At 35.9% G+C, this 13,867-nt stretch overlaps 1 protein-coding gene across 1 annotated transcript; it reads right to left on the bottom strand.

Annotated features, from left to right (window-relative positions):
• Window positions 1-390: 390 nt before the first annotated feature.
• LOC143666838 (olfactory receptor-like protein OLF1) lies at window positions 391-1,335 on the bottom strand. Its single transcript, XM_077140367.1, has one exon. It carries the CDS (start codon window positions 1,333-1,335, stop codon window positions 391-393), a length of 945 nt encoding a protein of 314 aa, XP_076996482.1.
• Window positions 1,336-13,867: the final 12,532 nt, after the last annotated feature.

Below are 13,867 nucleotides of genomic sequence, written 5' to 3' on the forward strand. Positions count from 1 at the left end.
GGCATGTGATAGCTGGCAAGGCAATTGGGTTCCTTCCCTTACCTAGTAATCTATTATTTAAATGAGATATTCTATACAGAAATAGTTACATATACACAATATTCTAAGGCATTTACTATATTCCTTAGACAATCTAGTACAACCCATTTTAATACAAACCCCAAGCTAATGTTCATTAAACAGTAATCTGACCATTATTTCAGAGTAATTGTGAAACTTTAATTTTTTTTAATATACTGGGGTTTTGATATGCAATTGGCTTTATATGAAAAAAGAAATAATTTATAAAATCCCTTGTGTGAAAAATTGAATGTGTGATGGTTAGATAGCTGCAGATTTGCAGTTGAAGATTGCATTTGGGGAATGAGGTGAATCTCAGAACCTTAAATCTCAAGAGGAATTTACCTTTGGTCTTAGTATTTTCTTAGCTGCATCTTTTACATCTTTGTTTCTCAAACTATATATCAATGGATTCAGCACTGGGATGATAATGGTATTGAAAATGGAGATAATTTTATCAGTGTTGGGAGAATACAGGTAGCTAGGTCGTGAGTAAATAAAGAGAAGAGTCCCCTGATAGATGGCCACAGATGTCAGATGAGAGGCACATGTGGAAAAGGTTTTCTTCCTCCCACTAGAAGAGCGGATCTTTAAGACTGAGAGAAGAATAAAGAAGTAGGAGACAATGATGATGATGAAACAGATAACTTCCACAGAGCTGCCATATGTGGAGAGCAGCCACTCATTAACTGAGGTGTCTGTGCAAGATAGCTTAAGCAGAGGAGGGAGGTCACAGAAAAAATGATTAATAATATTTTTGTCACAGTATTTCAGAACAAAGGCAAAGGATGTGTGAACCAGGGAACTCATGTTGCCGCCAACATAAGATAAGACAATCAGCCATGTACAGATGCCCCGGGACATCACAACTGTATACAGCAAAGGGTTACAGATGGCAACATAGCAGTCATAGGCCATGGCAGCCAAAATAAAGGATTCGGTGTCTGCAAAAGTACAGAAAAAATAAAACTGCAGGGCACAGCCATAATAGGAAATAGATTTGACCTCTGAGAGGAAATTAACTAGCATTTTAGGAACAATGACTGAAGAATAACAAAGGTCAGCAAAGGGCAGGTTGCTAAGGAAAAAATACATAGGGGTTTGAAGCCTGAGGTCAGTTCTGATTAACATTATCAAGCCAATGTTCCCTGTTAAAATCATACCATACAACGTCAGGAACACCAGGAATAGAATGACCTGCAATTCAGGGCGCGTTGGAAATCCTAGGAGAATAGATTCGGTCACCAGTGTGTAGTTTCCTTCTATCAGTTCCATCTCTCTGTTTTTCTTTATTTCCTTTTATGAGACTGCTAATACCCTAAAATATTATATTGATGAAAAGAGAAGAGGAATTCGATGTGATTCATAGATGAATTTATTGTTTCACCAAACAAACAATCAAACTGAGAAACTAGAACTCAAACTGCACTTCAAATATAAAATGAGAGACACAGTTCAGAATTTAGTAGTTTTAGGATTTCATAATTGCAAGTTTTACTTTGTGTGATTAATAGCTATTCCTTCCATTAAAAAGTTGGGTCCATATGAGAAGAGATCATGTGTGAGTTTGTCTACATTTTGTACTACCAAATTTAGCATAATAACTGGCATAGAGGATTAAACAAATTAATGAATGAATGAATAGGCAGAGGATTATATAAAGGAAAGAAGAAATATATATATATATATAAACAAATACCAAATATAAACATGTACAAAAAAACATTAACTTGTAGAGAATGCCATTTAATGAAGAGAACTATGGAACCATTTATTTTTGTCAATTTATTAAGGTACACTAGCATATTCTATCTCTTGATGTAGTGAATAGAGGGGTGAAATGAAACATACACCAACTAATTGTAAGCAGAAGTAATATAATTGAAATGAAAACAAATATCACTAAATAACAATTTTGAGTTTACTGTTGTTTTGATTGGAAAGAATTTGGTTTAGGGTAATTCCTTAAAACATATTAAGTTACTAAACCAAGCTTATTAAACTAGTTGGATATCTATTCCAATAATTTTGTCACTATCCCAATGCCTAGCTATTAGTAACATTCTATGAATACAATTTGATGAATGACTAAAAAAGGCAAATAAATAGTTCTATGTTATAGTTATATGACTTACTGTATATGGCCTCCTCACTGATAAAATATAATTAGCAAATGAAAATAGTTGGCATTTATTTTAATGTTTTCTTTTGCATGGGCAGATACTGGGAATTGAACCCAGGTCTCCAGCATGGCAGGTGAGAATTCTGCCACTGAGCCACCACTGCACCACCAGACATTTATTTTTATGCTGGCATAATCCAAGGTGTTAATTCTGAAAATTTTGTGGAACATTGCTTTTGGCATCTCAAAATATTCCTAGAACTAGAAGAAATTTAAACATGACTTTGAAGTGTATGAATTTTGAATTTGACCTTGAAAAATGACTTGGAAATATGCAACACAAACAAAGCATCCAATGAAGTATTTTAGTGTTACCAAAGAGATCCTGGAATGGAATTAAAAATATTTTGGGGCCACGCTCTCCTTTATGCATTAAATACCAACACAGTGACAGTGCCAAGAACTATACTTTTTTTCTAATTTCATCATTAAAATTACCTTATGACATAGGCAAAAGATGTCTATTGAAAAATAAAAGGGTTAATCACATTTTCAATATGCTGTCTTAAGTTATTGCCTCAGAGAATGTGAATGAGATAAAGGAAAACCAGGAAAGCCATTGATCTAGTCTTATTTTGTTTGATTTCAAAATAATTAAGGTATTAGAAAAGACCTTGGCTTTATAGTTAGAAAGAATTCGATTGAAAATTCATTTTGGTCACATGTGGGCTTATGACTTTGGACAATTGTGTATAAATTATCTTATCTCTAATATAAGAATGACAACAAATATCTCACAGGGTTGCTGAATAGATATAATGAGGAAAATATCTGCCTATCATCTACCTGTGATCATTTATCTACCTATTAGAGTAGCCACACTGTATAGAGACAGACAGAAGTGGCCAAATAGTAAAACATAGTCAATTGTTCCACTGCTCTCCTTTATTCTCAGCTTATTGCCAGTGCTATGAAGCATGGTTGAACTAATAATGGCTAATATTTATGTAGTATTTCTCATGTTTAAGTAAACATTATAAACAGTTTACATATAACTTATATAATTGACACAATAAAAATAACACATTTTTGATGCAGGTTCCATCCTTATTATATTTCTTTTACAAATGGGAGATTAAGGCACCCAGAGTTGAAACCTATGGTTTAGTGGAGACAGGATTAGAATCTAAATTCTAAGACTAAAGATTACCTAAGGAGGTAAATTATCTTTAAAGTAATTTCCTAAATTTAAAGCTATTTCCTAGAGTCATGTACTTCACAGCTGCAATCCAAATTCAGATGTGTTCAAAGCAAAAGCCTATGCTGTTAGCCATGAGGGTAGTTAGAAATTAATGTGGCCATTGTGAGACAGACTGGGGGATACAGAGCAGCTGATGGAAGAGAGAAACAGCTCAGATATTTGCTGAAACAGCAGGGCAGGTACTCTTGGAAACTTTTCATTGACCATTCCTTCTAGTAGTACGAGGATTCAAGATTTAGAAAGGGAAGAAAGAAGAGAAAAAAAAATATTAAGCATAAAAGTAGCAGAAGATAGAGGTCCTGGGATTCTTGCTTTAAATAAGAGTTAAGAAAATATCTGCTCAAAATGCTGTGATTCATTAAAGTCTTCCAAATCTATAACAACATGACCCTAGGATAGAAAAAGTTTAAATTCAAACTATCGAATAGCCAGTCAAGTTTCTGTTCCCTACAACAAAAGGTTTATTTTATCAAAATGTGTTTGGATCCTCAGAGAAGCTACATCAGAAGGATTGATAAAAATGAGATTACCTTGTGAGTACAGAACTGACTGATGAAAGTCCTTCCCTAATTGTACATAAATCAATGGTTCTTGCTTTCAGAGCCACAAAAGCCAACTTTTACACTAAAGTCTAATAGCTGCTTACCCAGGAAGGAGCTATTTTCAGTTACCTACACAAATACTTTCAACATTATAACCAAGCCTTTTTACATTTGTTCTCATGACTCTGGGGACCTAAAAAATGAAGGATTCCTAACATGCTGATTTCAATAGGGCACTTAGGGAATAATTAACAGGGTATTGACATTATGCATTTTTTCTTCGTAAACTACATTTTAGGTAATTATAAAAGAAATACTATTATTGCTAATTTGAATAGCAACTCTCCTCTCAGTAATATTGGGGTGGTTTTCTTTGCCAACTGGTGTCCTCCATAAGACTGCCCTCCTGGTAGAGAGTCTTTGCAAATAGTTCAACTGTTTAAAAATGTTAACTATTGCCATTTAACTTATTTCACAAACCTCACAGAAGCTCAAAATTGTTACCTATTATCATCAATACTGGAAATTAATAAATACTTTTTTCCAACATAAAAGAGTGAATGAGGTGGAGGCTTCTGTAGAATTTGGTATTAGCAGGTGTTTTCTGAGAACTTGGAAAGATTTAAAGATAAATATCTTATGCCAAAAAGCTTCAAGCTTCTGGCAACAATATTCCCTAGCAAGTAATAGTCTTATCACACACTTAATACTCTGATAATTCATTGTACAGAGTAGTTTCACTAAAACAAACACATTAAAGGGCTAGCTTAATTAGTAGGACTCCTTATATATAACAAACTCTGAAAGCTGTTTTTAGCATAGGATGGATTTCATAATATACACTATATCTGCTGAATCTTAATGGCTATCTAGATAAAATTTCTGGGGACAGCAGGTTGAGAGGGTTGAAGAACTGCAATTACCTTTTTAAGTGAAAGGTAAAGTTAGACCTTTCAGCATAATATGGACAAACAAGGAATTTAATATTTCCTGTTTACTGTGATGATAATGATAATGCAAAAAATTAAAATATGTTGCAATGATTTTCTGCATAAACAATTTTCCCAAGAAGCATCTTTTACACATTTATGTGTTAAATTTTAAAAAATACAGTCATTTTAGAATTTCACATAATAAAGACAAAATTCTCAGGAAAATTGTTTATGCAGAAAACAATTTTCTTTCCTTTTCTCTTCTCTTCAGAATGGGTGGTTACAACCTAACACTCTAATATTTGATTGATCCATTAGAATCTGTGGACAGAGGCCAAGCTTCTTAGATTATTGTTACAAAAGACCATTCTCTCCTGTAATTGCAGCTTTGTCTCTGTAGAAAAAGAATAGCAATTCATTTAATTCCTGGGACTTTGTACCACTCTCCATTGTGACTTTGAATTTCTCTGACATCATATTTGAGGTGATGAAAGGATAAAGTAAACCTATTTTATACCATTAAACTAAGTGGAAGCCAAGCATTCTAGAAAAGCATACTTTTGAGGCATATAGTTGAGACAACTTTTAAACATCATATTGTAATATTTGTGTTAGTTTTAGGTTTGAGTATGTAAAGAAAGTCCTATAGATGGTCTACATTTATGTTTCTTGAAATCAACAAACTGCCCAGGACCAGCTTTGGCATTGCAGGCAACTGAGTATGTTTTTCCCTTGTTTGTAAAGCCTCAATACATAAAGTGCATGCTAAATAAAATCCTTTGACTTCTTTGCCTCAAAATCCTTGCCTCACACCAATCCTCTTCTGTGAAAAACCAACTTGTATCCAAACTTTCCATCCTTAATTAATTCTGACCTTGCCATCACTGCTCTGAGATACTGCCTGGGCTTTGGGAGGCAATATCCTCCCTAAGGTAAGCAGTATTCTAGGCTTCTTCTTATCACCTGGTCATGTCTGTGATACATATGAGTCAACTTTCACAGCATATATGTAAAAACATATGGACTAGACTGAATATAATCAAGAGAGAATGAAACTATTTAGAGGTGAGCAGAAGGCCTGAAGCTGTCCCTACAGGCGTTGACCAATTGTAGGTGTGGGTGAGAAGCTGAGTGCATAGACTGGTCCAGAATTTTGGGTAGTCACATAGTACTGGAAAACCAAAGCTGGAGAAATGATGAACTTAAAACAAAATGCTGATTTCCTTCTCAAGATGTTTTGTGATATCTAAAGTATCACCTGCAAAAATCTAAAGGCACTAAAAAGATGTAAAGCAAAATGGAATGAACCCAGGGTAGTCTGAAGGTGGTTCAGTGGCAGAATTCTTGTCTGCCATGCCAGACACCCAAGTTTTATTCCTGGTACCCACCCATTGCAAACAAAGAAAGAGAGAACCAACAAAATAAAATAAAAAAGGAATGAGCCCAATTTCTTGTGTTCAGATAGTAAGACCTGCTTGGGATTTTGTTCTAAGAACAAAGACAAGCATGGAAACCTCTGGAACAAGTGATCACTTGATACTGAAAACCTATAAACATATGTCCTTGAGATACTTGCTGATCTAGGCATATCATGCTGGTTTAGGGCTAGGTGCCTTTTTTGCACATTTGAAGAGCTGTGACAGAAGGTCAGGATTATGCCTTCCTGGGTTAGTGGTGGATGTGACCCAGCTGCACAGGTCAATGCTTTCTCAGAGCTGCAAAGCATGACTGAGGGCCATGTGCATACATGGGCCTAGAAGTGCCTTAAACTGATGAACATCAGGGGTTGTGAGGCTGTGCACTACTATGGACAGGGGGTGGAGGTAGCCTGGGTATGAAGGTATCCACCAGCAGTTTTATGTACTGTCAGCAGCTTGCAGGGTACAGAGAGGGGGAGGTAGTGCTTGGGAGGGGTGCAAGAAATGGGAGTTGGACTACCCTTGGGGTGAGAACATGCCCTGGGGGTGGTGGGGTGGGTGTGCTTGGAGCATGGGGAGTGGGGGCAAGTGACAGGGTTCAGGTGCATGGGGTGTGGTGAGTTGTGGATCACAGGGCCACACTGGTGAGGGTAGTACATATAAGGAACATGGCCTGGCTTACTTCCTAGTCCCCATCTCCCTGTCCATGCACTCCTGTGGGGTCTGTACCTCCATGCCAGGCTATGCTTTCTGCTTCTCAGTTCCTCAGCTTCTTCAACCTGGGCCATGCTATGTAGTGCAGAAGGCTCTCCAGGTCAGTTGCACTCTTAAATCAAAATCTCAGTCACCCTCCAGTCCCTTCTCTAATTTTCCTGTGGAGCAGGGCTGAACATAAGCTATCCTATTTGGTCACCTTTCCGGGACTCCTGCAGAGTCTGCATTACAATTAGTATATGGCATATAATAACTAAATAAATTACTAAACATGGGACTAGGCAAGAATTTATGACCAAAAAACAAAAGAAAAACACTAGAAACAAATGCATATTTTATCTAGAACATGGACTCAGGGGTAAAAATGATGTTAAAACAGCAAGAGATAAAATGGAAAGGGAAAGTCAGAACAGTTTATATTAAGAATCTTTGCTTGGCACTAATATTATGTACGATGTCATCACAAAAACACATGCTTCTTTCACCCAAATACTCAGAATATCCACCTTGAAATGATCTTAGGAAATCAGACATTCCTTGACCCTGTTTGTTCATGTTGGGACTGCTTGGGTTAATGAGTGGTCTAAATGTTTTCCTTTTGAAAATGTAAAAACCTATGGTGTTCTTGCATATTCCACACACTAGATAGCACCAAAGGCAATTTTCAAATCATCTAAGCAAGGCTCTAAATCCTGAAGCCTCTAACATTCTTTGAGCTCAGAGATCATTCGTATAATTGAAATTTCAATTAGGCTGGGCATTATTCTGTTTCTCTCTATATATATGTTTGTTTGTTTGTTTCATAATTGCATATTATCTTTTAAGCCACAGTTCTGTTACATTGGCAGATAGATAACATCTCTGTGCACATGAAACTGTAATTTTTTGGTGCCGGTAAACCATTATCAAACCAAGAGGGCTGACTTTTGTTCATGCCACGTTTTGTCGCACTACACCAGTTAGTTGAATTCATGTTCTAGCTGACCAACTAAAACATAATTGAATTAAAATTGAGTTCATGTTTTAGACAAATATCAAACTAACAAAAGTTATAGGTCACTTCCCTGCAAGTGAATCCTGACATTAAAAAAGAAAAATTGGAGTTCGTGTTGAAAAAATGGAGTTTACAATGAAGTAGAGAAATAGCTTGCAAGAGGGGAAACACCTCATTTGGGAATATGGCAAGCTAAAATACCCAGACCAACACACCTGAGGGAAACAAATAAAATTTGAGAAAACCTATTTTAAATCAACTCAAAAGCATCAGGCATTCCATTATCACCAGATCAAGCACTAAGGAAGGACATTACTATGTGTGAATAACATATATTCCATGACCAGCGCAGCTCAGTGTCAGGACTGAAGGGAGGTGACAGGGAATTGAGAAAGAAACAGGAGAGACAGAGATATAACAAAGCTGGGACCAGGTGGGACTCTGAGCTCAGATGGAGCTCAAAGACCCCAAGAGGTTCAGCACAGTTTATTTTATAGGGCTTGGAGGTAAAGAAAGTAAAATTATAACTAAAGAATGGGGGAGGATGAAGCACAAGCTGAACTATCTGCTTCCTTGTGACCAGATGAGTCATAAAGCTTTTCAACACTTTAGTCTTTTCAGGACCTCAGGTGCCTTTTCCCACAGAGACAGCTTCTCTATATCTATGCAGAAAGCCTGTGACCTCTGTCTCATCTGCACCTAACACATATATATTTAGAACTGGTGGTAATATGAATGTAATTAAAATACCACAAAATGCAGACCATGATCACCTACAAACTCAGCACATCACAGCAGGAGAAAATGTTATCCTCTTGAGTCTATGCTGTTCTTTTACACAAAATGGCCAGCATGAAATGAAGAAATAAAAAATAAAAGATGTATTCAGAAGGAGAGAAATATGATCCTCAGTCAAGAGAAAAACAGTCATTCCAATGAAAACACAGGTAACTCAGATATTATGAATATCAGACATGTGAATGAAACAATGATAATACATGTGCTTCACAAACTGACCATAATTAGATGGTAGACTTTAGCAGACAATTGGAAACCATGAAGAATAACTGCATGCAAATTCCAGAACTGAAACATCCCAAAAAATGAACAAGCAAAACAAAGACAAAACACAAACAATCAAATGAAAATTCAACAAGTGGTGCTGCAATAATGGGATACTCACATGGAAAAATCATGAAATGTGACCCCATCATACAGCATACAAAAAAAAGTTCATTTCCAAGCGTTTGAGTATTATGTGGTGCAATACTAAATGGCATAACACATGTATAATTTCAACTTAGAATGAGAGGAGAGAAAAATGGAGTAGAAGAGTGTGGTAGTTAGATTCAGTTGTCAACTTGGCCAGGTGAGCATACCTAGTTCTGTTGCTGTGGACATGAGCTAATGGTACACGAACCTCATCTGTTGCTGATTTACATCTGAAGTTGGTTAGGAGGCGTGCTGCTGCAATGAAGGACATTTGACTTAACTGGCTGGTGCTTAAATGAGAGAGTGCAATGTAGCACAGCCTAAGCAGCTCGGCATTCCTCATCTCAGCACTCGCAGCTCAGCCAGGACTTTGGAGATGCAGAAAGAAGTCACCCCGGGGAAAGTTGTTGGAACCCAGGGGCCTGGAGAGAAGACCAGCAGAGACCATCCTGTGCCTTCCACGTAAGAAAGAACCTCAGTGGAAAGTTAGCTGCCTTTCCTCTGAAGAACTAACAAAATAAATCCCCTTTTATTAAAAGCCAATCCATCTCTGATGTGTTGCATTCCAGCAGCTAGCAAACTAGAACAAAGAGTTATTAGAAAAGATGATATCTGAGACAAAAATTAGTGAAGTACATCAATACTCAGATCTAAGACTCTCAGTAAGCACAAAGCATAATGAATGCAATGTGAATTATTTTACATTTCAGCATAAAAGAAAGCAAAACCTAAATATATCTAAAATATAGATAGAGCACTCAGAAAAATATCCATATATATGAGTTCATACTTCATCAGAAAATGACAATAGTTTCATCAGAAAATAATTACAAAAGACATTAGGACAACATCTGTATAAAGGTGAAATTAAATTAAAATTATGAATCTGTTGTCTTCTGTCTAGGAAAAAAATACGCTTCAAAAACTTTCTTACAAAAATATCACTCATTACAAAGAGCTTCACTAGTGAATTCTAAATATGTTAGCAAGAAACAGTATCAAATTGTAACAAGTTGTTCAGAGAATGGAGAAATATAGCTTCCTTTCTTATTGGTTCTATGACCAAAATAATTGAGAATACAAACCTAAAAAGGATCTTACAAAAAATAGTAATTAAAACTACTATCCCTTGTAGGGATAAATGCAAGAATTCTTAAAGTATTAGCAAATGTAACACAGTTTATATAAAAAGATAATCTATACAAGAGGAATAGTCCCCAGAAATTCAATATTGATTAAAATTTGATATTCAATCAATCATTAAACCATATTTTCAGATTACAGGAGAAAAGCCATAATGTCATCTCAATAGATGTGGTTAAAAAATGTGAGAAATTCAACATGCATTCCAAATAGAATGCATATTGAATTACAAAAAGACAGAAACATTTCTTAGGCTGATAAAGGTTACCTGCATTAGTTATCTAAAATAGCATAAGAAATTACCCCCAAAATATAGCAGATTGAAACAATATATATTTATTATCTGTGGAACAGAAATGTTAGCACAGCTTAGATAGATCTTCCACAAGGCTGAAACCAAAGCATCAGCTGGGACTGGCAGATCAACTGAATATGTGACTTGAAAGGGCAGTTGAAAAATCAGGACCTCTTTTAGCTTGCTGGTTATGGGCAGGAATCTACTTTTAGTTCCTAAAGGCCATCCTTGGTTCCTTGCCACAATACTTTTCCATGCCTCTCAGCTCTACCCTCTGTGCTTTTGGTTCTGCTACATTCAGAGACATCCTTCCTGTTGAGGTCACACTGCAGAACTATGATAGACCTCTACTATCCAGAATTTGTCTCAGAACTTGTGGCAGATGATCTCACACACACACACACACACACACACACACACACACACACACACACACACACACACATAAACAAACAAAGAAGGAATGAAAAAATTTACTACTTAATGAGACTTTCTGAGGAGAGCATTCTGGCTCCAAAACAGGCCCTAAAGTGCCCTGAGAAAGTAGAGAAGAGGTTATCTTGGAATTTTTTAAGTGGTGAATATGAAAAATAAATTGTGATGCTATACACAAGCAGCAGACAATTAAACAATAAAATGTAAGGAACATTTGAGTTAAAATTAAAATTGATTATATGAAATGCATAGCCAAAATCTATGCAAACCCTGTCCAACAAAAATGACAAAACATTGTGTATTGATTAAAGTATAATTTCAAACTACCAACATGATGTCTCAGTGCAGAATTGGGTATATATGCACAAAATTGATGTTTAATAACCAGTATGAATCAGTTCAACCACATTGTAATCTAAACCTAAAAATAATATTATAAACTTCTAGTATATAACAAAAGAGAAATTGGGGTGGATAGAAATTTTCTCAAGATTACTTTAGAAAAAAATGATGAATTTAACTTTATGAAAATCAAAAACCAATTCTAGCAAAAAGCACCAGTAGGAGTAAATAAAGGCAACACATAAACTGTGGGAAAATATTTACAACTTACATCTGTCAAAGGATTTACATTGAGAATATGCAAAAAAAAAATCCTAAATCAATAATAATTCACAAAATATCATGTAAAAATAGGCAACCATGGCTGACAGCTTTGAGACTAAAAGAAAGTCTACTTCATGTTGTCATTAAAGCATTGTTTTCTTCCTGAAAATTGGCATTCTACAGCTGGCTAGTGATTCTTAGTCCCTGGCTCCTCTGACATATGACAATGCACCTGGTGGCCACTCCTGGCCTCTCTGTTCTGGTTCCATTGAACTTCAGCTTCTTGTTTCCCAAGACTTTCTCTCTGTCTACCTGAATTCAATTCTGCTTTTAAAGTTCTCTACTAATAAAGACCCATCCTGATAGAATTTGGCCATGTTTTAATTGAGTAACCTAATCAAAAGGTCCTATTTACAGTGGATTTGCTCCCCCAAGATTAAATTTACAAGCATGTTTTCCTGGGATTCATGCAGCTCCAAACTGCCACAAGGTCCATTACTCTTCTATATAAATTTGATGACTGAGTTTCCTATTTCTGCAAAGAAGGTTGTTAGAATTTTTGATTGGGGTTGTATTGAATCTGTAAATCACCTAAGGTAGAATTGAAATCCTAATGAAATTTAGTCTTCCAATCCATAAACACAGAATGTTCTTCCATTTATTTGTCTTCCTTGATTTCTTTAATTAATGATTTGTAATTTTTGATTTATAAAATCACTTACGTTCTTGGTTAAATTTGTTTCTAGATAGTTGATATTTTATTTTTGATTGTAATTGATTTTTTCAACAATTATTCTTTTAACTATTCATTTGTAGTGTATAGAAACACTACTGATTTTTCCATGCTGATAGTGTGCCCAGCTAAATTGTTGAAATTGTTTGCTAAATCTAGCAGCATTATTGTGACCTTTTTAGAATTTTCAATGTCATCTGCCCACAGGCAAGGTTACTCCTTCCTTTCCAATATATGGATGTCTTTTATTTCTTTTCCTTGCCTAATTGCTCTGGAAAGAAATTCCAGTACAATGTTGAATAACAGTGGTCACAGTGAATACCCTTTCTTTCTGTCTTTAAAGGAAAGCTTTAAGTCTTTCACCATTGAGTATGATAGTAGCTGTGGATTTTCCTATATACCCTGATTCATTCCTAGCTTGCTAAAGTTTTTACCCTGAATGTGTGCTGGATTTTGCCAAATGTCTTTTCTGCATTTGTTGAAGTTATCATGTTTTTCTTTTCTTTCAGTCTACTAACATGTCAAATGATATTAATTGATTTCCTTATGTTGAACAGACATATAGTACAGGGTAATGATGGTAAACAGGGTGTACAGATTAGCTTAACACACAAACAGAAACATCAAAATAGAGGCATTTTTGGGAAAGGGTGCTGCTAAGCCTCTCACTGCTCTTCTAGAATGGCTGTGGTTTCCCCTAAAAAAATTTTTTTTAAAGCCAAAGAACTCACATTTCAATAACAGCATAAAATGGAACTACAGGGTAATGATTCCAGCAGGCCTCAGCTGCTGGGCCCTGTGCCTGAGGTAGGCTGCAAGATGTAGGGTCTCAGTCACAGGGTGAGGCTGGGTCCCCTACAATGTGCCAAACCATGGATCATGCCAAATGTGATGAGTGATGCTGCAATACAGTCAAACTTCAAAATCTTTATGACAAAATAGAGCAGCATAGAAAAACAATGTACCAATTTCTGTGTGTGTGAATGGTAGGGTTCCACTTAAAAAAGTTTATCTTCACCTGGAGAAATGCAGGGCAAAGCACAATTCTTCTTTCAGTGAAGAAATTATTCATGTGTCCTCCCAGCTCAACTCCCAAGTTTAAATAGGACAATTAGAACTTCCTCTCTCCCCAATCTGTGCTTAAAAACAGCATATTCATAAACTTGGGGTAAGGAGAATCAGTTGTTCAATAAATATCAGTAAGGATTCCTGTTCAGGTAAGCTATGCACAGTTTCCCTTAGTTTATGAATTTCAGATCCCTAGGGAGTCATATATTATGTATGGAGGTCTCTCAAATATAGTCATCAACTTCAATAGCCAAGAGTGGTTATGTTTTAAATAAATAGTTCAGGCTTTTCATATCTCAGTACCCAGCCTGTGAATAATGACAACTAGGCAG

The sequence above is a fragment of the Tamandua tetradactyla genome, chromosome 23 (assembly GCF_023851605.1).
Source record: "Tamandua tetradactyla isolate mTamTet1 chromosome 23, mTamTet1.pri, whole genome shotgun sequence".
NCBI lineage: Eukaryota > Metazoa > Chordata > Mammalia > Pilosa > Myrmecophagidae > Tamandua > Tamandua tetradactyla.